This window comes from Oryx dammah, unplaced genomic scaffold, assembly GCF_014754425.2.
Source record: "Oryx dammah isolate SB20612 unplaced genomic scaffold, SCBI_Odam_1.1 HiC_scaffold_25, whole genome shotgun sequence".
Taxonomy (NCBI): Eukaryota; Metazoa; Chordata; class Mammalia; order Artiodactyla; family Bovidae; genus Oryx; species Oryx dammah.
Window position 1 is genome coordinate 13,357,270 of NW_024070209.1, and position 27,127 is coordinate 13,384,396.

The following is a 27,127-nucleotide window of genomic DNA, read 5'->3' on the forward strand; positions in this document are numbered from 1 at the left end:
TTCTTGTCATTGTTTTCCTTTTATTTCAGTGAGAGGCACACACACACACACTGCACTCACACACACACAAGCTGCGGGACCAACGCTGTCCATTGGAGAGTCTCTGAGCTGAGGGGGTAGATGGGGCAGCGTATGTGGCTGCCCCTTCTGTCTCTGGGCCCAGGAGGCAGGGGTGGTGCTGTGCTTGGGGACTCAGTGTCACGCAGGGGATGGAGACTTAAGCGCTGGCCTTCTTGCTACCACCGCCGGGGCTGCCCACACTCCGATCCAGCCGGCTATAGGGCTCGAAGGCCGAGGAGCCCAGTTCGTAGCCAGCAGGCAGGTCCAGGAGCGGGGCAGTGGAAAAGCAGAGCACCGGCGGAGGGGGCGGCAGTGGGGGTGAGGCCGAGGTCAGCGGGTTGAGGTGTGGGGAAGAGTTCCTGGGGTCACCCAAGGAGGTGCCCCTGTGGCCTGCAGGCAGGCCCGGTGGTCCGGGTGTCAGCGCCAGGAGGCTGGGGGCCCTGGGCACGGACAGCAGCCGGCCGTGCTCCAGCAGCCGCAGGATATTGGAGGTGGCGAAGGCCTTGGACGCCGAGGAGGATGCCCGCTTCTCCAGGTCTCTGCTCTGGTCTTTCTTCTGCTTGGTGCGGCGGTTCTGGAACCAGACCTTCACCTTGGGGCAGAGCGAGGGGAGGGGAGTCCGCGAGGGAGAGGGGACGGGGGCGGGGGGAGCAGGGGTGCAGTGAGAGAGGGAAGAAGAGCAGTCACGGTGTCGTCAGGATCTTCCCGCCAGCAGCCTGGCTAGGGGACCAGGAGACCCTGGTCCCCCACATCACGGCACTCCTCCACGGCTACCCTGACCCTTGGATGGAGGGAGGGCTCAGGTGAGGTTCGCCTCTTGGCCCACACGCCTTTCACTCTTAGCCACCCCCATTTCCTCCTGTCTCACCTTCCCCCCAGCCCACCTCTGAAGGGAGCTCCCTAGCCCATCTGGCCATCCCCCTATTTGAACCTCCCGGAAGCGCCCTCCCACCCCATCATCTATAAGCACCTCTCAACATGACACCGAGTGTAAGAGGACGTGTCAGGATGGTGAGGGACACTTCCAATGGCCACATTCCCCAAGCTGGGGACAGAGCGGTGTCAAACACCCCCCATCCTAATGGAGCCACCAAAGGGCAGAGACCTGTCTCAAGGCTCCTGAGAGGAGGAGGACTTGCCCTCTGCCAGCACCAGGTGCCTGGCACGCAGCACTCCAACCCCCTCCTCATCTGCAGAAGGAAAGGAAGGCTGGGGGGGCAGGCGAGCTCAGTGGTCAGTTCTGCGGGCCCCTCACGGTGATGGGATTTCCTCCCCTCTCTGGGGAAGGACAGGGTGCTCCCCCAAGGAGGCAGGTTGGGAGTCCTGAGGAGGGACCGACAGTTGCCCCCCAGCTGGCAACGCCGTCGATTGCTGCAGCACCTAGATCCAAGTCCCCAGGAGCAGAGAGGCTCCCTTGCTCCTGGCTGGGAGGTTCCGGAAGGCTGGCAGCTGGCTGGGCAGTGTGCCAGCAGGGGACCGTGGAATGGAGGGCTGGGAAAGAGAAGCGTGGAGAGGCCCGCTGGTGTCCTCCAGCCTGGGACTTGAAGGAGAAGGGGGGTGAGGAGCAGGGCTGGGAGGCTGGCCCGGCAGAGGATTAGGGCAGAGCTGAGGCTGCTTGGGAGAAGCCTACCAGGCCCCCTGTGGGAGCAACCGACCCTCCAGCCAAGGCCTCTGGCCCTGAGGCTCCTCAGGCCCGAAGGTGCCACCCTCCCTGCCCTCCTGGCTCTGGTGGGGGAGGGGTAGCACACTCCCCACTCCTTTCTAGAGGCTTCCTAGAGGGCTCTTCCCCTGCACGTCCCTCCAGCAGTGGGTCATGCCTGCTCTGAGTGGAGGAAGGGGGAGAAGAAAAGATCTGAAATACATATGAGTTGGGTGTTTTCAACAGGATTGGATTGCTTTTCGGTAAATGAGAGTGAGTAGGGAGCTAGGGGATCTACCTGAGGCTGATTCCTGCCTCACTCACTCGCTCATGCATTCAGCAGATGTGGACTGAGCGTTCAATCCCTGGGTTGGAAAGAGTCCCTGGAGGAGGGCACGGCAACCCACTCCAATATTCTTGCCTGGAGAATCCCATGGACACAGAAGCCTGGTAGACTACGGTCCCTGGGGTTGCAAAGAGTTGGACGTGACTGAAGGTATCTATTGCGCACAGCACAGGTGCCCGGCTCTGTTCTAGGCTGCAGGATCCTTGCTATGTAAGGTGGACAGGGTCGAGGGGGAGACAGATGATAAACAACAAATACAAGCAAACAGGTGTGGCTGTCGGTGGCAGTAAGTGCTTTGAGCAGCATCTCTCAAATGGTTTGTGGTGAGGAGTCACTTTTTAATGTTTCCAATCTGTTGTGGACCAATACTTTCATAAAATACAATTAAAGTGAGTTATTAGAAAAACTGCTCTGTATATTTCTAAACATGTACTCTCCATTTCTGTATTAACTTGGAATGCACAGACAACAGCTGTGGATTGGCACTTTGGGCACTCTGATGGAGAGAAAGGGGGCACAGGAAGGAGAGGAGAGGCAGGGAGGCAGTGTCTTATCAGTGGGGTGGCAAACACAGCCCCTCTAAAGAGGTGACATTTGAAGCTGATATCAGTGAAGGGCAGTCGGGAAGGACGACTCAGCCAAGTCTGGCTGAAGGATGCGACTGTTAGTCACACTGGAATTTGATTGCTCCAGGAAGAGGTCCTGCCAGATCCTTGGGGACGTGGTTCTTTGTGTCACTGTAATCCTTTCCCCTGCTGGGAAGTCATCTGGGTTCTCAGCCAGGCACCACCCCCAGTGACCCTTGAGTTTCAGTTCCCATCTTTAAGATAAGGACAAAAATACCAGGGTTGTGGCAGAGATCAAACACGAAATCCTTGGGGCCCACACTCGTGTGAGGTGTATTGCTCACCTTCCCGGTTCCTACCTCTGACCTGGAGGGGGAGGACAGACTCAGAGGCCATGACTCCTTCCCTCTGGGCCTTGAAGATGCAGCAGGAGAGAGATTGACCGCTCCCCGCAAACACAGGGCAAGTAGGCACGAAGGGAGCGGCAGCAACGCAGCAACAGGGCGCCACCCACCGCGGGGAGCTTTCACAGGGGCCTGTCCTATCCCGTCCTGGGTGTAACAGGGAGGGGAGAGCCTGCCCAGAACAGCACCTGGTACACAGCAGGCAGTCAGTAATACATTTGCCCGAAAGTACAGGTGAATATATCTTCCCACTGGTAAAGAGTCCACCTGCCAATGCAAGAGACCTAGGAGACGGCTTTGATGCCTGGTTGGGGAGATCCCCTGGAGGAGGAAGTGGCAACCTGCTCCAGTATTCTTGCCAGGAAAGTCCCATGGGCAGAGGAACCTGGTGGGCTATAGCCCATGGGGGCACAAACAGTTGGAAACGACTGACTGGCTGAGCACGCACACACATGCATGGGTGAACATGCTGAGAATTCCACAGAATTCTACCCATATAAACCTGGCAAGTTGATTAGTCTCTCTGCGTTCAACTTTCTGAAATGGGAATAATATTACTCATAAAGTGATCTTTTTTTTTTTTCAGTGTTTTGACTGCATCGTGTGGCCTATGGGAACTTAGTTCCCTGAGCAGGGATCAAACCCACGCCCTCTACATGGGAAGCTTGGAGTGTTAACCATTGGACCACCAGGGAAGTCCTGAAAGCTAACTTTCTATCAAGATTAGATGAGTTAATGAATGTGCCTGCTTTACATTTTGAGCACGTTATTTAATTTCTGTGTGCCTCCGTTTCCTTCTCTTTAATATAAAAATAATAAAGAGCCATTCTGTTGTACTAAAAAAAAGTACACTTAACTTTTGTTCCTGGTTCTTGGTCCAGAGCTTTTTGAGGTTCATAACCAGCCCCCTCTGGGCGCACCTGGGTTTATGCTAATGAGGTGACTCAGGGTGGACCCCTGGTTTTAGAATGGGGATTGGTCGCAGAAAGACCAGACCTGTAATTAGAGGGTTGGAACTTTCATTCCCTTCCCGCCAGGAAGCATACTGGGGCTGGAGACTGGGTTATAAAGACTCTTGAACAATGACGTTTCCTCCATGAACTCTCCCCTCTATGCATCTCTTCTATACGCCTATTTGTGAGTTATATCCTTTATAATGGGGTTTCCCTGATGGCTCAGGGGGTAAAGAATCCACCTAGCCAGTGCAGGAGACGCAAGAGACATGGGTTCTTCCCATGGAGCAGGAAATGGCAATCCAGTCTAGTACTCTTGCCTGGAAAATCCACTGGACAGAAGAGCCTGTTGGGCTACAGTCCAAAGTGGTCACAAGGAGTCAGAGATGATCTAGCACAGCGTATATGCACGCATCCTTTATAATAAATACATTTGTAGAAGTAAATAGAGTGTAAAGAGTTTTCCTGAGTTCTGTGAGTCATTCTAGCAAATTATCAAATCTAAGGAGAGGGTGTGGGAACCCGCTTTGTGTAGCTGGTCATAACCTATAGCGTGGGTGTTACCTCCAGGAGTTAAGGTCAGAACCGAATTGAGCTGTATTGTTGGACATCCAGCTGGTATTGGAGAACTGGCTGCTGTTGGTGTGGGAACATACCACATAGTGTCAGAAGTGGTGTCAGAAGAAAAACCTCACACCTGTTCTACGAGCTTGTGGTGAGGGCTAAACGAGTTAGAACACATCTAGCACTTAGAACAATGCCTGGCACACAGGAAACTCTCAGTGTTAGTAATACTGTATATCATCTGCCAACTCCAGGACCAGGGGAAGAGGAAGGAGGCTGGTGAGAACAGTCAGCTGGTTGAGGGTTCTTTGCGGGTCCATGGTGTGCCCAGTTGCGTGCTGGGCTCCCCAAGGAGGCCTGAAGAGCAGACGTGCCCTTCAAATACATTCTTGTTTTGGGGAAATGCATACAGGTTGGTGCCCACCACACCACACACACCCCCACACTTTACAGGTCAAGCCATGTGGAACAGGTCTTGCAGTGACGTCAAGAAGCCTCAGGGAAGGCTTCCTGGAAGAGAAGGGACTTGGCTTTGACCTTAAAGAACAGATAAAGGTGGCCTGTACTGGCGGGGCAGGGAAGGATGAGGACTGAGGAGGAGTTTTGCTGGCTTGGGCATCTGAGGTGCCCCTGCGAAGAAAGTTTCAGAGGTGGGGAGTTGGGGGGTAAACTACGTGAGGCAAAGGGAAATTAGGCCAAACAGGAGGAGGACCCTGTGCCTACACCTCAGACCCTGGTCTGAGGGGGTCTCCCTGACTCCCTCTACGAGCTCTGTGAGGCCTGGCCACTGCAGGCCTCCTGAACAAAGCCTGGCTGTCCAGCCCAGCTGAGCTCAGCTAGAGAGAGGACCCAGCTGCCCCAGGCCATCTGCTGGGCTGTTTGGGACTCTACAGGAGTGGCTTGCAAGACAGCAGCCCCTCCCAGCCGCGATCCTGACCTCACTGCCAGGTTGGGTAGGGGTGCCAAGGCCAGGGCGGCAGCGGGCGGTGTGAGGAGAGCCTCCCCAATCCTCCCCAGACCCATCGGCTCCCTTCTCCTCTCCTTCCTCTCCTCTTCCCTTCATGCCTCCTGGTTTGGCCCTTTTGATACGTTTATTGGTACTTCAACCTCTTTACCTGTAGCTAGACTTAGAGTCTCTGAGTCTTGTTTTGACAAGCTCCAGCGTGGTTGCCCAGTATACAGGCAGCATAAAGGGGCCAGATTGCTTGTCCAAATCCTAGTTCTGGAACTTATTCGTTGTATGACCTTGGGCATAATAACCTCTCCCGGGTAAAATGGGATATTACTAGTTGCTACAATCACAGGGTTGTGGGGTCAGCAAATTAACACAACTGACTTGGAACAGTGCCGTGGCACAATAAGTATTGGGGAAGTAGTATTATTATTCTACTACCACTTTTTGTGGACTGCATTGCACGCCCTTATAGGATTTTAATTCCCAGACCAGGGATTGAACCCAGGTCACAGCAATGAAAGTGTGGAGTCCTAACCACTGACCCCCAGGGAGTTTTCCACTACTACTATCATTATTATTTAGATCTATTAGTTTGAATAATACCGCTCCAATACTTTGGCCACCTGATGCAAAGAGCCGACTCACTGGAAAAGACCCTGATGCTGGGGAAGATTGAGGGCAGGAGAAGGGGGTGACAGAAGATGAGATGGTTAAAGAGGACCGCCGACTCAGTGGACATGAGTCTGAGCAAACTCTGGGAGACAGTGGAGGGCAGGGAAACCTGGCATGCTGTAGTCCACTGGGTCTCAGAGTCAGACACAACTTAGTGGCTGAACCACCACCACCACCAGTCTGAAATGCCTCCATTCACACAGAGTAGGTGCTCAGGTTACCAAAGTCTTTCCTTCGGGTCGGGCAGACCGCTGCTAAGTGCTAAGCCCTACCTGGGTGCAGGGGGAGTTCAGACCTTTTCTCTCCAACCGGAGGTTCTAAGGCTGACTGGGATGAAGGGAGGATGGGAAAAGGCCCAGAAGGTGGAAACGAGAGGTCCCCAACCCCCATTTGTAATGCCTCATCTCTTTCCTGAACCTGTGCTCCCAACAAGCCAGCCCTGCCCCATGCCTTTCTACAGGCTCCCTCCTGTACCAACAAATACCCCCTTAAGCCACTCCCTGCATCTTGAATGTCCCTCTCTCCTATCTCTCTGGCCTTTCCTCAAATTCCATCCAAAGGGCCTGATGTGCCAGAAGTGCCCCTCGACCCCACCCCCACTGGCAAATGCCAACTTTCTCTTGTCAGCACTGTGTTTATTTGCTCTGGTTTACCAGTAACTTTAAACCTTTCCCTAATAGATGTCTGAACTCCAAGCTGGGTTTCCAGGCAGCAGCCCATGGGCCTCACACCCCAGGGCACTCCTGGACTGCCAGGGTGGCAGTGTAGCAGGCTGGCCCTGCCCGTTTACCTGGGTCTCGGAGAGGTTCAGCTGGCGGGCCAGCTCAGTGCGCTCGCGGCCCACCACGTACTGGCAGCGCTGGAACTCCATCTCCAAGCGGTAGAGCTGCTCAGCCGTGAAGGATGTGCGGGTCCGTTTGGGCCGGTCCAGGTCCAGGCCCTTGGGCAGGACAATTTCTCGGATGGTTCCTTTGGCATCTGCAGGGGTCATGAAAGGAGGCAAATTAGTTCACTAGTTAAGGATGTAACCCATCAATGAACATCTTAATTAGAGGCTGTGTGGGACTTTCCTGGTGGTCCAGTGGTTAAGAATCTGCCTGCCAATGCGGGGGACACAGGTTCGATCCCTGGTTCACAAAGAGCCCATGTGCCTCAGAGCAACTGAGCCTGTGGGCCACAGCTGCCGAAGCCTGGGCACCCTAGAGCCTGTGCCCCACAACAAGAGAAGCCATCACAATGAGATCCTGAGCACCACAACTAGAGAGTAGCCGCCTGCACGTAGCAACGAAGACCCAGTGCAGCCAAAACCACAATAAATAAATAAACAAAAAAAGAGGTAGCATGATCTGATGGGCAGCTCCTCAGTTCTGGGCCTGGCTGTGTGACCTCTGACAAGTTGCTTACCCTCTCTGGGGCTAGCCTCCTCAATCACCCAATGCAGTATGTTGTATCTAATAGGTATATGTATGTGAATGGGCCTGAGTACAAATGTCAGGTTTATCAGCCAGCCTGGGCAGAAGGGACTCACTCTGTCCCACCCAGGGTTCTCTTCCTCGGCAGAATAAGAAACAAATGTAAAGAGAAAATACCAAGTCCTCAAGAGCAGAGGAAAGGATGGTTTAGAATTGGATATGATCAATCAGATAAGGCTTACTGGAGGAGATGTCCAGAGCCAGGTCTTAAGCCGTGTGTGTGTGTGTGTGTGTGTGTGTGTGTGTGGTATGCCTGGGTGCTCTATCCACAGACTCTCCTGGGATCCCTGAAGAGGCTCGCTGGTGTCGGGGGGAGCTGGGATCCCCAGGAGGAGCCTGAGGACCACTGCCACCACATCAAGCTTCTGGACCACTGCCACCACATCAAGCTTCTGGGGTGCCTTCCAGAAGAGGAATTTCTGCCACTCCCTGTGTCCTGAACAGCCGGGCCACCCTTCTGGTCCCTGGACCAATGTCATCCATGCATGGCATCTCCAATATTTTTAAGAGAGGTTGAAAAACGTGAAGCTAACATTTGCCAGATAGTTCCACTTAAAGAAACTCAGCTAAAGCAAAATTTCCTGGAGGTGGGAGGGCAGATTATAAATATATACATCAGCCTTAAGTACAGGGGCAAAGATGATCCATGTTTGAATCACACACACTGATGGCTTCAAACCTAGTTATTAGAAAAGTTTATGTCAAAAATTAGAGTGTGGAAATATGCAGCGTCATATTCCATGTGTGTGCTCATGTCCGACTCTTTGCGACCACATGGACCATAGCCCACCAGGTTCCTCTGTCCATGGGATTCTCCAGGAAAGAACACTGGAGTTGGGTGTCATTTCCTACTCCAAGAGATCTTCCCAACTCAGGGATCAAACCCGCATCTCCTGTGTTTCCTGCCTTGGCAGGCAGATTTTTTACCACTGTGCCACCTGGGATTTACCAAACCTCCCCCAACACATGCTGTTGATAATAATAAAGCTAAACTAACAGTAATTTGCCATTACGAAGGAAGATTAGTGTCAATGGGAAACTTACCAACTCAAGGCAGCCCTGATCAGGCACAGGTAACAAAACAAAGCAAGACTCCAAGGTTGCAGGAACTCCACCCCTCTCCAGAGGGCGTACACAGTGAGAGTTTGCAATGTGGTCAGAAGCTTTAGCAGCCTTGGCCGCTCATAGTAATAGCTGACACCTCGGCAATGCGTGCTCTGGGCCAGGCACCGATTTAAGTGCTTAAACCCTCCCCATGTCTCAGTGAAGTTGGAATTGTGATTATCCCCATTTTAGAGAAGGGGAAATGGAGGAACACATTATAAGTACCTACCCAAGATCATACTGACAGTGTTTAAAAAACTCGAGAAACACCTTCATTTTACTTGATGAATACCCTCTTTTAGCAATTCTTAGTGATTCACTTAATAGGTTATAGTGAAGAGATAGGTTATAGATGTCATGGGTAGAAAATGGAATCTCCTGACAGGCTCATCACTGCCCTGGAAGATGTCGGAAAGGAATTGCATTTGGGAGGTGCTGCCTGTCAAGAGGCCCCTTGTGAGCCATAAGACTACAGAACGTAGTTTTAGAATCCCTGTTCTAGAGGGTGAACCTGAGATCTCTCCCTCCAAGTCCTACCTCCTACTAGGGCCAGTTAATGTTCCCTCCTCCAGGATGTACTTTATTTATTTGGCTGCATTGGGTCTTAGCTGTGGTGTGTGGGATCTTAGTTCCTTGACCAGGGACTGAACCCGAGTCTCCTTCACTGCAGGGTGAATTTTTATGCACTGGGCCACACAGGGCAGTCTCACTCCAGGGTGCACTTCGGCTCTTTATGGGCTCCTGGTTCTGCTCACAGGTCACACCCCTGATCTCAGAGGTTCAAACACCTTCGTGTTCTCAGTCAACCATCAGGGAGAAGGGGAGACGCAGTCATGGCCCAGAGGCTGTCCTCCCCCACCACTGGGCTGGCCATTCCAGGGCGCTGGGCAGGACATGGATGGGAGCCTTGCTCTCGGCGGGTTGGTAGAATCAGGCTTTTTTGGACAACTCAAGCTTCCCCCCTCCAATACTTTCTACATTTCAAAATGGTGGGTTAATGTTTGTGACCCCATTGTGACTGGGTCCCCTTTGCTCAGGTTCTACTGTTTCCAATTGTGAAATCAGGCTCAGAACTTTCCTCACAACACCCAATGAACCCATCTCCAAAGGCATTGATTTTATTAAAAGTATCTTGGGGGGGGTGAAGAGGAGAAAGGGTGATGGATGTCATATATGGTGCTGGAAGCTTCACATCCTCTTCTAGGTGAGCCTCTTGGAGCCCACCTGAAGCCCTGAGCTTGCTCCTGACCACTGATGTCAAACCATACAGCCCTCCCCCTCCTTTCCTCCTTGTAAAGAAGCTAACAGGGGCACTCCTGCCTCAGGGAGCAGCTGAGGGCAGCCCTCCTCCACAGGGCCAGGACCGGCAGAAGCAGGGAACAAGCACCTTTGACTTGTCCCCAGATGTCCCCAAAGTGAAAGTCTCTCCGTTGTGTCCGACTCTTTGTGACCCCTTGGACTATAGCCCACCAGGCTCCTCTGTCCATGGAATTCTCCAGGCCACATACGGGAGTGGGTAGCAGTTTCCTTCTCCAGGGGATCTTCCCAACCCAGGGATCAAACCCAGGTCTCCCGCATTGTGGACAGATTCTTTACCTTCTGAGCCGCCAGGGAAGCCCGAAGGGCTGTACAAATGAGCACATGAAGAGAGGTTCAACACCACTAGCAATCAGGAGAAAACAGATGAAAACCAGGAGAAAAATGATTACAGGAGCAAAAATGGAAAAAAGAGTGAGAGTGCCAAAGGCTGGTGAGGACGCCAGGAAACTAGACGCCGCGTTCATTGCTGCTGGGAATGCAACATGGTGCAGCCACTCTGGAAACTGACTTTTAGGAAAGTTCCCAACCTGTATTAACCATGGAACCCCAGAATCTCATTCCTGGGCATTTAACTCAGAGAAATGAAATCTTAGGTTCACATCAAACCTATGGGGGGGTATTCACAGCAGCTTTATTTGTAACAGCTCCCAAATGGGAACAATCCAGGTATTCCTCAATGGGTGAAGGGATAAACAAACCGTGGTACAACAATGACTATAGACCGACACAACAATCTGGATACATCTCCAATTAAATTACACTGAGTGAGAAAACCCAAGGCAGTCCTTCAGATTATGCACTGTGTCATTCCATTTATATTACTTTATCAAAATGACAAAGTTGTAGAGGTGGCAAACAGATGTGTGCCGCCAGGGGTTAGGGAAGGGAGGCTGTGACTACGATGATGTTTCTTGGCGTCAAAACAGTTATGAATCTTGATTGCGGTGGTGGTTATATGGACCTGTAAGTGCAATAAAATGTCACAGTACTATATACAAATAAAAAAGTGTATGCAAAAATGGGTGAAATCTGAGGAAGGTCATTAGTCTAGTTAATTATTGAATTAATGTCAATTTCTGGATGTTGATCATGTATTATAGTTAAATAAGATGTCACCATTGTGAGAAGCTAGGTTGCAGGTACATGGGGCTTTTCTACCATATTTGCAACTTTTTGTGATTCTCTTACGATTTCAAAATAAGACATTGACAACAATAAAACACGCCAAGAGGTTAGAGTGATGTTTTATTACAGAAACTGAGAAATCTGTTTGTGGAAAGAACACAATAGCAGCTGCTCAAGTGCCTCTGCATTTCACTCATAGTTTGTAAGATGATTTAGAATGATACATAAATAAATCTTTGTCATTTCAAAAGTTATGCAGTTATTTTAGTGTTTACTAGAACAAATTTACACCTATGATTTTACATACTCAGCATGAAGCTAAAAGTGGACATTTCGTTTGAAAATAGACAATATTCTTTCCACAAACAGATTTGTCAGTTTCTGTGACAAAACATCATTCTAACCTCTTGGCATGCTTTGTTGTTGTTGTTGTTTGCTAAAATATTAAGTAAATAAATGAAACATGGATATAATAGAAATGGTAATGGTGGGATTCAAATTACTGAATATTGGGAAAAATGAAATAAGGAGTATACAACTAGAGCCATGTATACAGACTGACAGTTTATGATAAAGGGAACATTCTATATGTCTAGTCTCTCAATGCAGTTAAGTAGATTGAGGACCATAAATTATCCATTTGGAATAAAATTAGGTTAAACTCATGTCTCACACCATAAAGAACAATGTTTCTAATGGAATAGAGAGCAAATTGTAGACTATAAAATGATGAAGGCATAACAAGAAAATATAAAAAGCTATTTTTATAATCCTAAGCTTGGGAAGAGTTTTCCAAGCAAGATGCAAACTTGGAGTGTAAAGGAAAAAAAAGGATGTTATTCAACTATATTAAACCTAAAAACTTTATATGACAAAAGCATTAAAACCAAGATAAAATACAAAATACACAATTGAAAATCTTTTTTTAAAGGCCAAGAAATAATATCCAGATATATAAAATACAATTAAGAGTAATTATTTTTAAAAGGGCAATAGTCTAATAGAAAAAACGGTCAAGTAATTCTTGTGAGCTATTCACAGAAAAGATATCCAAATGGCCAATAAATATGTGAAAAGATGGACACAGCTTCACAGTAATCAGGATAATGCAAGTCCAAGCAACAATGGATACTTTTTTATCTCCCATAAGATCCGAGAGACATTAGTAGATGATTAATAAAGCAAAGATGCACTGTTGGTGACTCTACACTCCCATTAGCTGCTGGTAGGACTATAAACTGTCACAGTCTTTTAAGGCTGCATTTGTCAAGTTTATAGAAGCACATAACTATTGCCCCAGCAATTTTATTTTAAGCATAGATTCATGTGCTCCAAGGTATACATAAGGATGTTTGCTGCAGCACTGTTCAAAATGTTGAAAATTTGAAAGCATCCTGAGTGTTCCCTGTAAGGGATACAGATGAACAAGTTATGATACATTCATGCCATTCATATTTTATAAAATATCATGTAGCTAAAAGAATGAGACAGTATCCATATAAACTGACATTAAGTGAAAGAAAGTAAGTAGTACTATCCCATTTACGTAAATAAAACAACTGTGTATATTCAACCACTCAACATAAATGTAAAAAATGTTAGTTGCTCAGTCGGTCCGACTCTGCAACCTCATGGACTATAGCCTGCCAGGCTCCTCCGTCCATGGGATTCTCCAGGCAAGAATACTGGAGTGGGTTGCCATGCCCTTCTCCAGAGGATCTTCCTGACCCAGGAAGTGAACCCAGGTCTCTTGCATTGCAGATAGATTATTTACTGTCTGAATCACCAGGAAAGCTGTAATAAATGCCTACTATGTGCCAAATAGTATTCTTCTGTTTGAGGATATAGAAATGAGCAAATTTGACAAGGTTCCTGTTCCCGTAGACCTTGTACTGGGGAGAAAGACAGATAATAAATTAAAAAATGAATATGTAGAGACTTCCCTGGTGGTCCAGGGGCTAAGAACCCTGCCTTCCTGTGCAGGGGATGTGGGCTGGATCCCTGGTGGGGCAACTAAGATCTCATGTGCCATAGAGCAACTAAGCCTGAGTACTGCAACTACAGAAGCTCACACACCCCAAGGAAGACCCAGTGCAGATAAACAAAACAAAACCAAACCAAAAAATCTAATACGTAATGTAATGATAAATACTGTGAAGACAATAAAACAACGAGATGTTTCTGACCTTCTCCAAATAGCTAACATCTAATAGTCAGTGTTTCTGTGCTTGCTGTTTTAGCTAGGACCAGCAGAGGAGACCGCTCATCAAAGTCAAACTAATGGATAAACCAAGGATGCTGCTCACTAGTGTTTCCAATTCCTTCCAAGCACACGGTAGGATTGCATTCATTTTCTGCCCTTTGAAATCAGATATGGCCACACGATTTGTTTTACTCAAGAGGAAGGGATGCAGTCACTTTCAGGGGACATATCAAAAGCCAGGTCTTAATTTCCCACCTCCCCTTCTCTCTACTGGGAGGTCACAGAGGCAGAAGCCAAGCTGGAGCTTCATCAGCCTGGGTTTCTGAGTACCAAGACAAGCCCCTGCCCACTTGTGATGGACTTATCAAGTGACTTAGAAATATATTTCTTTGTTAAACCTCTGAGATTTGAGGTTGTCCCTGCAGCAAAACCTAGTCCCTCCTACTGACAGAGCATTCTTCCCTGAATCGTTGCTTTTCTAGGTGGAGTTGTGTGTGTGTGTGTGGGGGCACCCGGAAGGAGGGACAGCTTAATTCCAGAGCCTCTAGGTGGGTAGGGTCTTGTTAGGGTGAAATGCATGAGTCTAAGTGGAATGAAGGCTGAGTTTTGCTGTCCTTCAGGTCTCCTCAAAGAGGGGTGAGCCTTAGGGGTACCAGGGAGAGTGAATTCCACCCAAAGATCCTTTGCCATAGGAGAGGTGGTGACTTCTGCCTGATTACAGATAGCTAATGCTCTTGACCTCCAGCACCAAAAATGACCCTCTCCCAATGCTCTTGACCTCCAGCACCAAAAATGACCCTCTCCTACTACCTCTCCCAGTAAGCCCTCTCAAAGTCCTACCCAGACTTCATCCAGGTAGCACCCAGGTAATTCCTTTACATGATAAGCTGTTAACACACTGATTTTTAAATGTAACAATGTCCTTTCTGCCTTAATCTACAAATGAAATCTAATCACTATGAAAATTCCTTATAAAAAAACCTAATTCTCCAGTTTACTGGAAACATTGAAAATGGAAGAACAGTTGAGAAAAAACGTGCAAGAATGAGGAAAGATTCTTGCATTACCGTCACTGCAAAATATATTACAAATCTACAGCAACTAAACTGGTGATGCTGGCACACAAGTTATGAAGCAATTCCACACCTATATGAGGAATTGTGATATTATCAAGATGAAATTTCAAATTAGTTGGAGGAAAGACAAGATTACTCAAGACCTGGCTTTTGGACAGTTAGTGCATCATCTGGAATAAAGTCATTTATCTCACACTGCATGCAAAAATATATACAAGATGGACTAAAACTTTAGATGTAATAAATAAATCTCTGAAAGTGGAATAAAAACACTGATGAGTTTTTTTTTAAATAAATAACAGATTTGAGTACCTAGAGAAAGAAACTGCTGCAGGATGACACAGAGTTAAAAGAAAAGTGACAGGTTGGGAGACTATTAATAATACATGCAAAACAGCCTTAATGTCTAGTACACACACAGCCTTTATAGTCTAACGAATAAAGTCAAGCAGTCTAGTAGGAAACTGAACAAATTATATGAAAGGGTTACTAAGAGAAGAAGAAATACTAGTGGCTAATAAATATGAAAAAATACACTCAGCGGGACTTAGAGAAAATGAAAGTTAGAATAGAAAAGAGATAAATTTTTTTCGGATACTTTATCAGACTGACTGGGAAAATTGTACTGGCAAAGGTGAGCGAAAATAGGTTTTCTCAAGCTCTATTGGTGAGAATACAGGTTAATAGAGGAAAAGTTTTTCTTGAAGGACAATTTCACAATGCCTAGGTAAATTTAAAAACGTATAGTTCTTTTGTTTCATAAAATTTACAGAGGTTTCTACCCCAGAGAAATATTGTATATTTCATAACGAGCCACTGTTTGTAGCAGTTTGTAAGAAGGGGTGGGAGAGAAGAAAAGCTGAATGCTTATCAATAGCAACACTGTTGATGAAGCCACAGTAGAGTCCTGCCTTTGGCTGTTATGTAGACGTGAACGAGAATGAGAATGAGGTACGTCTTCATATCCTGATCTGAATGCTACGTGAAAACAAGTTCATGTGTACAAGCCCAGTTTTATAAAGAACAAAAGGTAACAGCAAGCTGCGTCTTATGTGTGCGCATGTGCTTATGCCCACACAGAATGAAATCTGGCAGGATGGACATCTCTCTTTTCTGTTTACACTGTGGAGTGGAAGCTGGTCAGGAAGGAAAGCGTTCCCCCATCTTACTTCAGGTACTTCTTTATTATTTGGTTTTGCAAAGACTGTCACAGTCTGCAAACAGACTGTTTTAGCAGTGTGCAAAAAATCCCCCTTTCATAATACATAACTTACATATTTATGCTTTCAATTACTAAAGTAAGTCTAGGAGGTTATATCTTGGGAGTGAAGTGCCTTGGGTTGGGTAAATGAAAAGTTTTCAACTTTCACTTCATTTCAGCCTGAATTGGTTTTATAATTAAAAGAATATTTTATACTTCAGAAATAAAAAGACATGAGAGAGAAAAATAAAAGACAAATAAACTCAAAAATTGTAACATATACTGAATTTTTGTAACAAAAAATTTGAGTATTCTGAATTTATATAACATATACATTATATGTAATATATGTAATATTGTTACCTTTGGTTGGAGAAGAACTTTCTAGTTGAGAACTAAAACATAGAAGCCCCAAAAATTTGAGTCATAAAGGAAAAAAAAAAAACCCAATTCACAGCAAGGTTAAAAAAGAAGAAAAAAGAATGAAAAAGATCTGGGGATGTTTGCAACACATGTCACAGAAAAAGGGATCATTTTCTTTCTATATAAATATACTAAAATATGTGTATATTTGTATGTCTACATATGTTACATATATGTTATATATTTATGTAGTCTATAAATAGTTTACAACTATAAAAAAACAATGAGTAAGCCAATAGAGAAATGGCTAAGCATATGAATGAGAAATTCACAGAAGAGGAAATAAACATGAAAAATAAGTATATGAAAATACACTTAACCTGACTAGTAATGAAAAACACCAATTAAACAAGATTTTTTTTCACTTGGAAAGATTTTGCTCTAAAAGACTAAGTACATTCTGGGTTGGGAGGATGTGAGGGAGAAATGGTATATTTATACACAATTCCCAGGAATATAAATTAGTACATTTTGGTGTTTAGAAATATCAATCACAATTTTAAGTGTATATACTTGGATTTTAAAATTTCACTTCTAGGAACTTACCCTGTAATTATATGCATACCAGATATATGTGAAATGATGTTTATTATTCTAAAATTGTTATCATGAGAAATTTCAAACATACAAAATAAGAGAGAAAAGAGAGAAAAAAGAAAGTATAATGAATTGTGATATACCTATCCTCCAGCTTCAACAATTATAAACTCAGTAACAATCCTAGCTCTTTTATCTCTCTATAATTTTAAGCAAATCCCAGTCACCATATCATTTCATCCAGAAACATTTTTATAAATGTTTTTATAAATCCTTTTATAAGTATCTTTAAAAAACAATCACAATAATACTGTCACAATTAGAAACATTAACAACCATTCCTTAATATAATGTCTCACTTGTTTTCATATTTTTCATATTGTCTCGTGAGACTTTTTTAATAAATCTGTTCAAATTAGGATACAAAGCATTGAAGCATTGTTTGTAATTGTGAAAAAGTAGAACCATCCTAAATATCCATCATCAAGGGACTGGTTAAATAAATGTTATTATATCTGCATAATATAGTATTATGCAACTGTTAAAATAATAAGGCAGTTCTAGATTGAAAGGTATCTATTAAATGAAGAAAAGAAGTTTGCAAAAAAACCTCACTCTTGCAATCTATAACTTATTTATGTTTTTCAATGTCTAGGGAAAGTTTGGGAGATTGCATCCTGGGAGTAGAAGTGTATTATGTGGGGGAAATGAAGAACTTGCAACTTTTACATGATATAGCAAAATGGCATGGATTGGTTTTGTAATTAGAGATTTTATACTTCAGAAAACAAAAGACATCAGAAAAAAATTAAAGGACAATTTTTAACCCCCCAAATTGCAACATATATTGAAAGCAATGAGCCACTGTCCACAATACAGCATTTCTACAAATCAATAAGGAAAGGAATATTTGAAAATTAAAATGGTCACATGAAATGAATTAATAGATAGCAGAAGTGCAACTGGCCAATAAACATGAAAAGATGCTCAACTTCACTGATAGTCAAAAAAATAAAAATTAAAATGCCAGTGAGGAACTTCTTAGCAAAGATGTGTAAGATATATAATGTCTAATATGGGGAGAGGGCAAAGGTGGGGGTCTAAATTGCTAAAATTTCTTCCTCTGAAAGAACAATTTAACATCTCTCAAGATAAAAAGTGTGAACTGTGATGGCAAGACTTCGGGATACAAGCACTTTCAGGCATTGCTAAGGGGAGTAGGTACCATCTTACTGAGGACCCTTGAGCATTATCTCAGAGAAGGCAATGGCACCCCACTCCCTCCAGTACTCTTGCCTGGAAAATCCCATGGGCGGAGGAGCCTGGTAGGCTGCAGTCCATGGGGTCCCAAAGAGTCAGACATGACTGAGCGTCTTCACTTTCACTTTTCACTTTCATGCATTGGAGAAGAAAATGGCAACCCACTCCAGTGTTCTTGCCTGGAGAATCCCAGGGATGGGGAGCCTGGTGGGCTGCCGTCTATGGAGTCGCACAGAGTCAGACATGACTGAAGCGACTTAGCAGCAGCAGAGCATTATCTTTCAAATTATAAACACAGGTACTCTTTGACCCAGTAAACTACTTTCAGGAACTTCTCTAACAGATAAGACCCACGCATGTGGAAATGACCAAGGGACAAGCATATTTAATGTAGCATTGTATATAATAACAGAAGATAAGAAAAAAGCTGAATGTCTACCATTAGGGCACAGTGGTACAATGTTATACAATGGTATAACATACATTATGGTCTACCCAGTCTCTAGAAATGGAATACTGTGTATCTGTAAAAAACTAACAGAAGTTCTTTATACCCTAAGATACACTGGTAAGTGAAATTAGCAAAGTGCAGGAAAATATATATAGATACCACCATATGCATAACAAGCAAAAGGAAGAAAAAATAATGTACTGGCTGACAGAAGCATAGAAATGATTTGGAATAACATATTGGAAAGCAGTAAATAATGGCTGCCTTTGAGCCCAGTGGGAATTGGAGGATGGGGGAAAAGGATGGGAAAGAGATTTCTCATGTGTACTTAAAACAACTTTTTGATGTTTGAATCAAATGAATTACTATTTTAAAATTAAAGGAAACACATTTAAAATGTGCAGAGTGTAACTTTTTTTCCACATGAGTTTTCAATCAAGCTTTTAATGAAAAGATCATAAAATACCAATATCTCATCACTGTACATTAAGACTGCAGGCTCTGAATGGAGAGATCAGTGACCACACTTGAGGGCTGTGCACCTGCGGCTCTGACCTGAAGCAGCAATTCCACTGCTAGGAATCTATCTTTAGGAAACACTCAAGGGCTCAAAGACCTGGGCCTTGGGAGCTCATTTCTCAAGCTCTCAAACTTTCCCCGGTAACTGAAAAAAAATTAATATGTAAGTTATATATTACAAAAGTAAGATTTTCTGCAAATTTCTATTTTTCATTTGATAAAATTTATTCAATAAATATCTTTCCATCTAGAAGTGCTTCATTATTTTTAACAACTGCATTATGCAGCTATAAAATGCAGCTATAATAAAATTTTATTTAACCAGTCTCTTGTTGGATATTTAGATTGGTTTTACTTTTTCACAATTACAAAGCTTCAATGTACCAGAGGAAAACAACAGGTACATCCTTCTAGAGGATACGAAAATCCTCTTTCCTTCTCCAAAGGAGTACTGTGCAGAAAGGGAACAGTGTGAAATGGCTGGGTGGAAAGGATTGGGGGGGGCGGGGTTGAAATTTTTTTTTAATGGTATGTTTCAAAACAGCTTATGTAATGTGTATATAAGAGGGAAGAAATCTACTGATGCACACCTGAAATTAGGAATGGTGGCTATTTCTGGGAGCTTTCAACCGCCTTTTTTTTTTTTTTTTAAATCTTGAGACCGTATTGCTTTTTTTTTCTTAATTTTTTTTCCCATGTGGACCATTTTAAAAGTCTGTTGAATTTGTTAAAATAATATTTCTGTAAATGTTTTGGTTTGTTTTTTCACAGGCCACCAGTCATGTGCGATCTTGGCTACCCCACCAGGGAGGGAACCCGTATCCCCCCCCTGCATTAACCACTGGACCACCAGGGAAGTCCCCATACTGCTCTTTGAATTTAAATGCTCTACCTGTTTTGTTCCCATCAATTTTGTGAGCGTGGTCTTCTTCGCTGGGTGTCTGCCACCTGTTGAGCCCTGGCTGCCAGCAGCTCTGCAGTGGGCGGTGGGACAAACAAAACACAGCAAACCTAACTTGAATCAGCCCGTTATTTCGAGCTCCAACCAAGGAATGGAGGCCTGTGGAGTGGGCGGGGAGAAGGGCACAGATTTACCTAACTATTAATATTTCCCTGGTTGGCTCTGCAGCGGAACCTCCCCCAAGCAGCTGCGGAGAACCGGGAGACTCACTACCGCCCTCCGGGCCCTGCTCTTGCCCGGCCTCCTCGTTCAGACGCTGCCTGCCTCCAGACTGCCTCCAGGGCTCTGGGGAATCCAAAGAACGAGTTAAAAGAACCTCATTTGAGCTTTTTCAGGTTTTATATTTCGGTGGCCCTCGAAGTTGACGATTGCACAAAATTCCAAAAATAGGGCGCCGTCAACTTTCTATTTTAACAATTATTCTGTGCTCTGGCATCATCACCGTTTCATGTAAGGAACGCCTTTGTAACGTCAAAGAATAAGGAGGTCACTGCAGGCCAGATGTTCTTCCCGGGGAGGGGCGTTTCGGCCTCCTACCTAGTGAAACACGAGGTTGGTTTTGCTTCCTCTAATTCGTTCGGCAGATATTTACGGAGTGCCCACTGTGTGTACACGGAATGCGTCTGGAGAGATCGCTAGGGTTTGGCGGGTGCGGTGTCTACCTCCTACGTGGTCCCTGCGCGGAGTCTAGGGGACCCGGCTCCAGTACCCTCCTTCCTTGAATTATTCGCCTCCATCGCTCCCTTGCCACCCAGGCCCTGCCGCCACCAGGCGGGCCAGGAACCTCGCATGTCCCGGCTTTCCAAATGGTCCCTCGGCTGGTTGTCAGCGCCAGCAGCCCAACCGCGTTGGTCTGGCACGTCGTTGCTCAGTCGCTCAATCGTGTCCGACTCTCTGCGGCCCCGTGGACTGTGGCCCACCAGGCTCTTCTGTCCATGGGGTTTTCCAAGTAAGAATACTGGAGTGGGCTGCCATTTCCTACGCCACTGGCACATAGTAGGTACCCGTTAATGTTTGTGGAATCAATCAACTAGCAAGCGAAGGGCAAGATCATGGGAAAACGTGGGTGAGTTGGGTCAGGGGATTGTGCTGGGGTTGGGGGTGGCGGTAGCGTCTCACAGGCGCGCCCCCTCCCCGCCCCATCCTTGACCCGCAGCGCTCGCAGCCCTGGCTTTTCCAGGTTCGCCCACTCTTCGGCTTTGTAGGCCAGATTGCGTCCTGGCGCAGCCTCCCTTTTTTGCCGTGTCCAGTTCCACCTTGGCACCCCTAGCCGAGACCCTCCAACCTCCCTCCTGGATGCGGACGGAGCGGGGCAAAACAGGCGCACAGACGACCCGGATCCCGGGGATCCCTGGGTCGGCCCACTCTTCCCGGCGTCCTCTGTCGGAGGTTTTCACACTGGGGTACGCAACTCCTCGGGCTGTACTGCCGGGAACTCGCTACCCACCTTCCGAGGAGAGTCAGGCCGTTCCTTAGTTTATACTAAGCAAACAGGAAATAAAGACAAAATGCATATGCTTCCTATATCGTCCCCCACCTCGCCGCCCATTTAAAATACAAATCAAAGAGCGAACTGAGAGGGAGCTTGGGTTGGTTACTTCGGCCCCAGACTTGAGTCGGGCTAATTGAGGAAATGGCGTCGAGCCAACGCGAGCCTTAGAAGCCCTGTCTAGCTACAGGGGGTGCGCAGTTTGCGCGGAGACTCAACCTGTTTGGTGCGGCTGAACAAAAGTCCAGGGACGCACGCTGCAGCAGTCCGCTCCCCCCACTCCAGTTCCCAGTACCCACCAACTGTCCCAGGCTCCCGGCCCGTCTGGGTCACCCGGGGGCCACCTAGCTCCTCTGACCTTTCAGGTGCGCAGGTGTGTCTGCAGCGCGCGGGATGCCGGCAGCGGGTCCACAGGCACCCGAGTTCAAGAGACCACCCAGGGCGGAAGCACTAGCTGAGAACCCGAGGAGCCCGGAAGGCCCTTCACAGCTCCCAGAAAATGAAAGTGTGCACGCGACACACCAACAAGACGACATTTGTCTGCAGGTCTGCTTCTGGGTGTGTGTGTGTCTAGGGGGTGGGGTGGGAGCATGGATATTAAGTGAAAAATAAAGACCCAAAATGATAGGGTCCACACAGACCCGCCTTGAGAATGTGGGTCCTTCCGCCAAAAACAAAGCAAAAGGAAAAACATAACAAACATAAAACGAAAACAATCCTAGGAAAATAAAAAAGAAACCTAATACTCCCCACAAGCTCCCCAAATAAAACTAAAACCAAAACCCCCAAAGCACAATCTCCTGCATGAATCATTTAAAGCTTTCAACCGATGCCTGGGAGGAATGGTCTCGGTTCTCTCTTAACAGACTTATGCTGAGGCTCCAGTCCCAAGGTCTGCTGCCCGGAGGGCCCAGACACAGGGACTTGCAATCCAGCGGCTCCTTCCAATAAACACTCTGGGTCAGCGACTCCATTGCCAAGACATCCCATCTGGGGAGGGGGGTGGGGTGGCAGGTGTGCGCTTGTGGAGCTGCCATGCCTTGGGTGGGAGGTGCGAATGCTAGGTCCAGGTCGAGTCATCCTGGGTCGAGGGACTGCTGTAAATCCAACTGGAAAACAGGTGATTCCAGTCAACGCTGAGCCCAGACCTGGCTGCAGAAGGAGTTTGTTTGTTCTCTGGGTTGCTACTAGCTCAAGCCCCCAAAAGGCTTGGCCCCTTGCCCAGCATCTTCAAACATATCCGCAGCGTCCAAGGCTCTGCCTGGTGTATGCCATTGTGCTATTTCCACCAATACATTTCTGCAGCGCCGGTCCAGTACTGCCCTCAATTCTCAGGGGGCTAGACGCCGCTAAATTCAATCACCCCTTGCACCAAACTCACAATCACAGAGGGAATTGTTCAGCCACAGCCAGAAGCCCTGGGCAGATCCATCAGGATCCCAGGCAAAAACATCTCTGCTAGTGGGTGTTGGTGCTGCAGGGGTGAGGGGGGTAGTCATTCACTCAGTCCAAGGATTCCCGCAGTTTTCCTGTCCGCCTGTTACCAGAGGAGGGGTGCTGAGTCAGGCCCAGGGTGTCACAGGTCTCAAGTTGCAGGAGTGTACTGGGGGTGCCTCTGAACCCTGCCTGACTTAGGCCTAGGTGGCAGTGCAGAGTTGAGGAGGCCCGACTGGGGTTTTGAGATTGGTAGGTCAGAGGGACGCTTTGGGTGAGCTGGGACCAGCACTAGGCATTGTTCATAACATCTGCTGGGTGGGTGAGGCTGGTGGACGGCATTCCAGGATCTGTCCAGAAGCGCTGCTGAATTGACTCCGGGTCCATGTGAGAACCACCTAAGTGCATCTGCGTGTGCAGATCTGAGCATGGATTGTGAGGTCTGGGAGTTTGGGGTGAGACTTGTCCTCGCTGTTTTGATTGCAGGGATCCCTGCTCCACTGAAAAGGCAGTACCATTCAGACTGCAGCGAACTTGGAGCTGCAACTCTCTTTCCACCTGCTTCGTGCCCATGGCTTGTCTTTTCCAAATGTTAATATAAAACAAAAGGGTCTCCCACCCCTTTCCCTCACTAGTCAACGGGCTGTGCATGCAGAGGCGTGGGGCAGCAGAGGTGGCTTTAGGGCCCCTGTGGATGCCTAGCTGTGTCCTCAGTGGAGTGTCTGGGGTGCCTGTTGTGTGCACACCCCTGTTATCTCAGTGCCTTGCCTGTGCCCGTGTGTGGCATGAAGCAGCCTCCATTTTGAGGCAGGGGATGTAGCGGGTCGGCCTCCCTGGCTCCCTGACCCACATTTTGCAGAGGCAGGGAAACTTCGGTGATTGGTTGTGTGAGGGTTCCTTGAAGGGGATTGGGGAAGGCCGTACTGTGTGGTCTGCAAGGTGGAACTGGGCCTCCTTTCATCAGCTAGTTCTCGTCCCCTTGGCTGCTCACCTCTGAATGCTTTACACAGCCTTTGGGGCCAGAGGTTGCGGTGGGGGAGGCTTCTGAGGCTGAAGCAGTTTTAGTCTCCTTGGAGCTCCCACCCCTCTCATTCCACAAAATATTTATGGAGATCCCGCTGCTTGTTTGCAGTTTTATAGACAACATCTCCGACCCTGAGCACGGGCACTCAAGGAAAGAGCTATGCTTTCTTCTTCGTACAGATGAGGAAACTGGGTCACAGAGAGGCAAAGAAACTAGTTCAAGTTCAAAGGGCTGTAAGACTTGTATTCCAAATCAGCTTCATGTAATTCCAGCACCAGGCCTTTCTCTTACTCCTCTGCATCCTGGGACTCCCTCAGCAGGTTTGCTATCTTGGGGTGGAGCCCTCAAGGGAGAAAGGGCAGAGTGGGAAGGAGGCAGGAAAAAAGACTCAGAGAGAGTGGGGCTCTTTCCCAGAACCTTCACCCTGCCAGCAACTTAACAATGGACATGCTAACTACCTACTCTCCCCTATTTTATGGTTTCCTCCACAGGTGCTTTGGGAGGATAGATCCTCGGAGGTCAAGGGCAAAATGTACTGTTTAGAGCACACTGGAGGGACGTTCAGTGAGGGACCAGGCCGCGAACGTCCTTTCATCAGCGCAGGGCCTTTCATCTGAAAGAGCCTCCGCCTTGGGGGGCCCGGAGTGACGCAGGTGACTCTGGCTAGGAGGGATTAGCGGTAAATGACGTCCCTGATATCTGAGGCCTGTAATAACCTCCTTGTCGTTAAATAGAAAAGGACAGAGAGATTTATGTGGGCCCTGCATTTATCTTTTATTTAAGAGAATAAGTGCCTCCTCTGTACTCTCTTTCCATTATGTTGTCTGAGTGTAACGGCGCTGTGGTATTGCCTACATGAATTTGGGAAACTACACCTAACAGTGCGCACTAGCTGCCTCGCATCCAGCAGGGGGTCCATGGATTGCTTCTGGGTGGGTGGGCTCTTGGAGGGCATCATTTTGATCCTACCTTCTATGACTCAACACCTGGGAGTTATGTGTCATCCCACGCAGACACAAAATCTATTCCATCTGCATGGAGTTAGAGCAGAAGGGATGGTAGGTGGGCACAGAACTGCAACTGTTTAGGCAGAAGGAAATGAAAAACCCACAGATGAGGTGTGAGGTGGTGAGTGTCCTTAATCTGGGAATGCGGGTTTAGGAGGCTGATTTCTCTGTTTCTGGAAGCCTTGCAGATTTCCTTAACGGAACTCCAAACTGGCTGCTAACGCCTTGTACACAGGACACCCCACAGTCTATGGAATGGATCTAATTTAATCTCAAGTGCCCAAGAGGGCCACACACCTGTTGGAATCCCTGTTGGTTGGGAACCACCTCCCCATGCTCTGTCCTTTGACCCCCAGAACCTGGCCCGAACGGCACTGAGTGACTATACCTGGCCTGGAGCTTCCTGTGTTTCCTGAAGACCAGGGTCCCCGAGTCTGTGTCCAGGATGGCCACCAGGCAACTCCACACTGGGCGGCCTCCCTGCTGTACCTTTAGCCCCCATTCCCAGAGTCACCCAGACTCAGCAGCTGTGGGGAAGCTGTGAGCGACCAGGCCAAGGTGTTTCCCTCTGTGTGTGGGTAGCCCAGATCAAACTCGGGGGTCCTAGTGCTGGTTTCCCTTCCCTAGGCGGTGGCCGAGGAAATCAGCTCCGGCTGATTTCTTTCTAGGCCTTCAGGCTCGCAAGAGAAGCGATCAAAATGAAAGGGCAAGAAAAAGGCAGCGGGATTAACCGAGGGCAGCCGTTACCCTCGAGTGGCCTCTTTCCGCTGGGTCTCCCAGTCCGGGACTCTGGGATGGTGGGGGAAACAGAGCTCGGGCTTCGCCGCGGCCTAGGGACGGGCTTAAGGCAAGACCTCGGAATCCCCTTTCTTCTCCTATCTCGCTGGGCCAGGGCCGGATCCGGCGAAAGGCGAGCTGGGCGTGAGGCTGGCTTTGGGGGCCGAGGAAGCCGCAGCCTCGCAGCGTGGAAGCCAGGCAGAGCCGGGCACTCGGATTCTTGCAGGAAGGGAAGGCGAGCTCGGCGAAAGGAAATGGCCGGGAAAGAAGAGAGGAGGGCGAAGGGCGAGGGAGAATCAGAGACACGCGAGAAGCCAGGCCGTGAGAAGGCCGCGCCGAGAGCTGGCTGGGCCCAGGCGCCGCGGGGAAGTGGGAACCGCGAGAGCGAAGCCCCGGCGGGCGAGCGCGGCGCACGCCGCCCTCTGCGTTCCGGTGCCGACTCCCGGGAGCAGCCCGCGCGCCTGCGAGGCCGGGACGGGGAAGCGGGGCTGCGCAGGGAGCGGGGAGGCGCCTGGCAGCTGAGCGGAGCCGGGCCTTCTCCCGCGGTTCCGGGCGCTGGTCCCTCCTCGCCCTGACCCCGCGGAGCGCTCGTGACGCTTTTCTCCGCACCCGCCGAGAGGGTCGCGGGGCGGGGACTCGGCTCTCCGTATCCCGCACTCGCATCTCGGCCCCCGCCACGGTAACCCGCCCGGGTGAGACTGGAGAGCTGAGCATCTCAAGGCAGTGAAACGGGGCTCTCTTCCGTACCGCTAGCCGCTTTGTCCCTTGCACTCAGCTCAATGTCCAGCACACAATAGACCCTCAAAATACTGTTTTGCTGAATGAATGACTGGACGACGATCGTCTGAATGAATATAGGACTTGGGAGGTGGAGGCTGCAGGAAGGTCGGAGGCCCCGGTGAGGGAAGGGAGGGGAGTCCAGTGGGCCAGGGCTTCGAGCCGTCCCCTTACCTCGCACCAGGATGCGGCGGCAGTGGTCTGCCTCGCCGAGCCCCGGCTGCCCGTCGCTGTCGGCGCCGCTCTCCCTGGAGCCCGCAGGGCTGGAGTCGGAGGTCCCGGCAATCTCCCTGGGGCTGCGGCCGCCCGCATCAGCGCTCGAGTCTTCTGCTCCGCCGGCGTCCCCGCCGCGCCCGCTCTGCGACTCCCGGCGTGCCGGGCCGCGGTCGCGCTCGGCGCCCCCATCGCCCATGCCGGCCGCCACCGCCGCCTCCACCACCGCCTGGCCAGCCTGGGCCGGCCAAGCCCGCGCCTCCCCGCCCCTCGCGCCCCCCGCGCCCCCCCGCCCGACTCCTCCCTCTCTGGCCCCGCCCCCGCCCGGCCGCCCCACCCCTCCCTGCTGATTGGGCCCGAGTCGGGGTTCTCTGTCTCAAAGCGGCGCTAGGGACCTGCGCTAAGGGTGGGGGGGGGGGGGTCGTCGGCCCTCCTCTTCCACCCGTAGTCTAGGCGCACGCCGAGCCCTGCAGAGGGAGGCCGAGGAAGCCCTGGGGTACCGAGGAACGCCCTGCATCCCTCCTAAAGTTTATCAACTCCCTCCCCCAACCGCCAGCGTGCTCTCCTCCCCACTCCCTTCGTCCCCTGGGAAGCG

The 27,127-nt window shown here is 48.6% G+C and overlaps 1 protein-coding gene across 2 annotated transcripts; it reads right to left on the reverse strand.

Moving 5' to 3' along the window:
• Positions 1-26,814, reverse strand: VAX2 (ventral anterior homeobox 2). 2 transcript variants are annotated; one of them, XM_040223979.1, is made up of 3 exons: positions 26,494-26,814; positions 6,950-7,137; positions 1-652 (listed from the first exon to the last, which is right to left on the reverse strand). In XM_040223979.1, the coding sequence occupies exons 1-3, from the start codon at positions 26,729-26,731 to the stop codon at positions 218-220; spliced, it is 861 nt and encodes a 286-aa protein (XP_040079913.1). In that variant the 5' UTR covers positions 26,732-26,814; the 3' UTR covers positions 1-217. The 2 variants fall into 2 exon arrangements, 1 of the variants encoding a protein (XP_040079913.1); XR_005718279.1 differs by lacking the exons at positions 6,950-7,137; positions 26,494-26,814 and adding an exon at positions 2,889-3,058.
• Positions 26,815-27,127: the final 313 nt, after the last annotated feature.